General features: G+C 59.4%; 1 protein-coding gene across 1 annotated transcript in view; it reads right to left on the bottom strand.

Moving 5' to 3' along the window:
* Positions 1-4099, bottom strand: part of FAM171A2 (family with sequence similarity 171, member A2) — a 10713-nt gene extending 6614 nt beyond the window's left edge. Inside the window, exons 1-2 of the mRNA XM_006832739.1 lie at positions 3837-4099; positions 217-444 (exon numbers count right to left, since the gene is read on the bottom strand). Of these exons, the coding sequence (XP_006832802.1) occupies positions 217-444; positions 3837-3954 (346 nt within the window). The 5' untranslated portion in view covers positions 3955-4099. The remainder of the gene's footprint in view (positions 1-216; positions 445-3836) is intronic.

The following is a 4099-nucleotide window of genomic DNA, read 5'->3' on the forward strand; positions in this document are numbered from 1 at the left end:
CATCCTTCCAAAGGCCCTGCTGCCTCCCCAGCCCAGGCGCTGCTGCTCTGAATCCCAGTGGCTTCATCCTTCCAAAGGCCCTGCTGCCTCCCCAGTCCAGGCAGCAGCTGCTGAGGCCTGTCCCCTCCACCCACCCATCCCCCCAGGGACTATTTTGAGAAGGGGCTGTCAGAGGGTCAGCTGCTACCCGCCCACTCCACCTGCCCTTACACTTACGGGGCAGCTTGTCAACACGCCAGGGCACTGAGTTGGTGAGGAAGCCAGGGCGGGCAGCAGTGACCAGCACCCAGGTACCCAGGCGATAACTGAGAGGCAATGTGGCCACACCCTCAGAGTCCGTGGTGCCAGCAGCCAGCAGGGTCCGGTTCCCAAACACGTCCACTGAGGCCCGAGCCAGGGGCACCAGCTCCCCACTTATGTACACCTGCACCTTGATCAGGACCTCTGTGGGAAAGATGGGGTGAGGGGAGTAAGAAGGAGGGATGGGGAGAAAGAGAGCTAGTGGAGGCCTGAGATCAGAGGACAGGGGGTGGGCTGTGTCTGGGAGAGGCCGTGGGGCTGAGCTTACAGAAGGTATCATAATAAGAGTCAGCATTGTAGAGCATTAACACAGCACAGTGGCCTGTGAGGTGGGTATACTTCATCAAGTCTGGCCCACGAAGTAATAGTACATCTTACATTCAATGTCTCTATACAATAATCACTGGACTTTGAACCACAAAGTCGGCAGTTCAAGCCTACTAGCTGCTCCTTAGGAGACAGATGAGACTTTTTGCTTCTGCAAAGATGTACAGCCTCAGAAACCGTATCCAGGGTGGCTATGTATGAGTCAGAAACAACCTGAAGGCACTTAACAACAACAACTTACACTCAATGATGTCTTGAATTTGATAAAACAAGCTCTTAATCCCATTTTACAGAGTCCTGGTGTGGTGCTGCAGGTTAATGCGCTGGACTGCAAGGTCAGTTTGAACTGTAAGGTCGGCAGTTCAAGCTCACCAGCCGCTCCTCAGAAACCCTATACAGAGTCGCTATGGGTTGGAACCGGCTCGACAGCACTTACCAACAACAACATTCCCATTTTACAGATAAAGAGGCTCAAAGAGTTTAGATCCTTGCAGGCCAGGTACTATAGCGAAGTGATGAATCTAGGGTCCAAACTCAGCAGTTTGCCTCTAGAGCCCCCCACGCTTAACCAATGCACCCAACATGGCGGGTGTTAGGGGAGAGGACAAGGCCAGGAGGGCTGAGAAAGTGGAGAACCAGGGGCCTGAGGTGGAGCGGACCGAGGGCAGGACTTAGCCCTTCCCACAGGGAGACTAGAAGACTGGGCAAGACATGAAGTTCTCAGAAAAAAATTGAGAAAGGGGCACTAGGGAATTGGTCATTCCCATCATTCATTGGCTTCCCAAAATCACAAGCCTGTTTCATTCTTGGAGACTTGACCCAAACCCTACTGTACAGCCTGCCCCTGCCCAGCTGGTCAGCTAGTTGGTCACCATGGCAATGCCCTCATTCCTCCCTGGAGATGGGCAGAGAGTTGAGGCCCTGACAAGGGGAGGAAGTGTTGAATCAAGTCCAGAAACTGGTGCAGAGAGGGCTGGAATGGGAAACTCATCTATCTACCTGCCAGGATCACCGCTGTCCAGAGCGCCAGGCCAAGCCAGCCCAGCTGGGCACTAAGTTTACAGGTGTTCTGAGCTCAGATGGTATAAGCCAGGCCTTGAATTGTTCCCCCAGGAAGCCTCTCTGATCCAAAACACTTCCCATTTGCAGGGCTCCTCCTTCAAGAACATGTGTCACCCCTACCTGTTGGGCATAGGTGCGGGACCCAGAGGAGGCAGGTGGGGAGGGGGCTGGGTGCTGGACGCAAAACTTGTGCACAGTCCAGGTCCGGACTGAAGGTCTAGAGCCGAGCGAGAGCAGCAGGGTGCAAGGGAAGTCAGAGGGTCAGGGGGACTTTGGGCAGACTGGGTAGAGCTGACACTCCACATGGTAGGTATTTTATGTCAGATTCCAACCCCAGGGCCAGCACCACGCCTGACCCTGGCATTACATCCGACTGTGTCCCACTCCCCTGCAGAGCGGCACACACTCCAGACCCTCTCCCACTCTGCTTCTCCCTTCTCCCAGGAGCTGGCAGCCCCCTTCCTCCACCAACACCCCAAAGGAATTCTGAGAAGCTAGTGGGGCTGGGCCACTTCCCCCTCTCAACACACACACACACACACACACACACACACACACACACAAAGCAGCTGGACTAAGCAGCTGGGAGGAGGGGACCCAAGAGTGGTCATTTGAGGGAATGTCTTGGGTTCCAGGATCAGAACCTCAGATGAGAAGGGGCTTAGGGGACAAAACGGGGCGGGAGGTGGGGGGGCAGGTAAGGAGGCATTAGTGGAAAGCTGGGGAGATGTGCAGGGGAAGTGCTTGGTTCCCCCCCTTCCCCCTTTCTCTTAGACTGGGCGCCCAGCCAGGGGCCTAGGAGAACCCCCTATCCTGGCTTTATTCCAGCCAATCCTCTGGGCCCCCTCCCCTGGGGTGTAGAGGCCTGAGGGAGGGGCTTCTTTCCTACCTAGCCAAGTCTTCTCTTCCTCCTCAGAGAGGAGGGCAGACTGAGGCCAGGGGAGACCCTTCCCACTCCTCAAAGTCTGACATTCCACACATATTGGGCCTCTCCCAGCTTCAGCCTGGCCTCATTCCAGGAGGAAATCCGACCCCCTCCCTCCATCCGGATCCCACTTCCCTCATCCAGAACACCCCCTTTTCCTATTAGCTCCTTAGTAGGGGGTGGAGGTGGGGGAGGGCAGAGGTAGTAGGACAGTAGGCTAGGTGGAGGATGTATGATGGGTGGTGGGCGGAGGCTCCTGAGAGCCCAAGTAGCCAGCGTGGAGTGTGGTGGTCTTACCATCCCACCTTCCCCGCTGCAGAAGTGGGCCCCACCCCCACCTCACACACCCACCTGGACCCTGTGAGGAGCCCGGAGGTCTCCACTGAGAAGGAGAGGTGACATGAGGAAAGGACACAAGATGGGGCGGCCTGGGGCAGGAGTGACCAAAGGCCCGATGAACGGGGACCCAGGCACCTGCGCTCCCAGACGGCACTGCCCACAGTCGGCCAGCCAGCTCAGTATGGCTCCGAAACCCTGCCATGTGCCTTGAGCTAGAGATCACAATGTAACCCTTTATTCCAGACCCCCCCCACTACAGCCCCATCTCCATTATGGGCCCATCAGCATTTGTTGGGTGCACCCAAATTCTAAACCTGGGGGGCCACTGAGAGCTGTCAGGCTCTAGGGCAAAGAACCCCCCATTCGATCAGTCAATCCCGCCCACAGCCTCACCCACTCCCCCTTCTCCCCTCCCCCCTTCAAGCTCAGCGCTAGACGCCCAGCCCCCGTCCAGGCCTAGGGTAGCAGTCGAGGCGCGAGCCCCCACCCAGCCTGAGTCGGAAGCGAGGACCCCGCGGGGGGCTGCGATGCCGGTGCCCGCCCCAGCCCGCCTCTGGGCGGGTGTCTTTGCTAGACAATGGCTCAGGCAGCAGCGCCTCGAGGACCAGAAGGGAGAAAAACAAGGCGGGAGGGGGGGCGAGGGCGAGGAACCCGGGGACCCCCGCCCTCCCCGTTGTGAGTCCCGGAGATCCCAGCCCCAATAGGTCCCCCCCAGCCCACCTTCCTCCATAAACGCCCACCCCAGGTCGCCTAGCTCCCCCCACCCAAATCCGGAGAAGAGAATACCCCTAATTCACGAGCGCCGCGAAGACCGGGCTGGCAGGCGGGGGCCGGATCCGGGGGCGCAGGCCCGCGATCGTGGCCCCTCTGGACCTGGACTCACCCTGCGGGCTGAGGGACTCCGGCGGCGACTTGCCGGGAGCCCGGGAGGCGCCGCCGAGCAGTAGCCCCAGCAGCGGCAACAGCCGCGCTAGGACGCTGGGGCCACTCGGCGGTGGCATTGCGGGGCTCAGCCCGGCCCTAGCGGACCATGGCTCCCGCCCGGCGGCGCTAAACAGCCCCGCTCAGCCCCCGCGCCGCGCTGCGCCGCTCGGGCTCCCGCTCCGGCTGCAGCGCCCGCTCAGCGCAATTGTCTCGGCTCAGAGC

Source organism: Chrysochloris asiatica, unplaced genomic scaffold, assembly GCF_000296735.1.
Source record: "Chrysochloris asiatica unplaced genomic scaffold, ChrAsi1.0 scaffold00007, whole genome shotgun sequence".
Lineage (NCBI taxonomy): Eukaryota > Metazoa > Chordata > Mammalia > Afrosoricida > Chrysochloridae > Chrysochloris > Chrysochloris asiatica.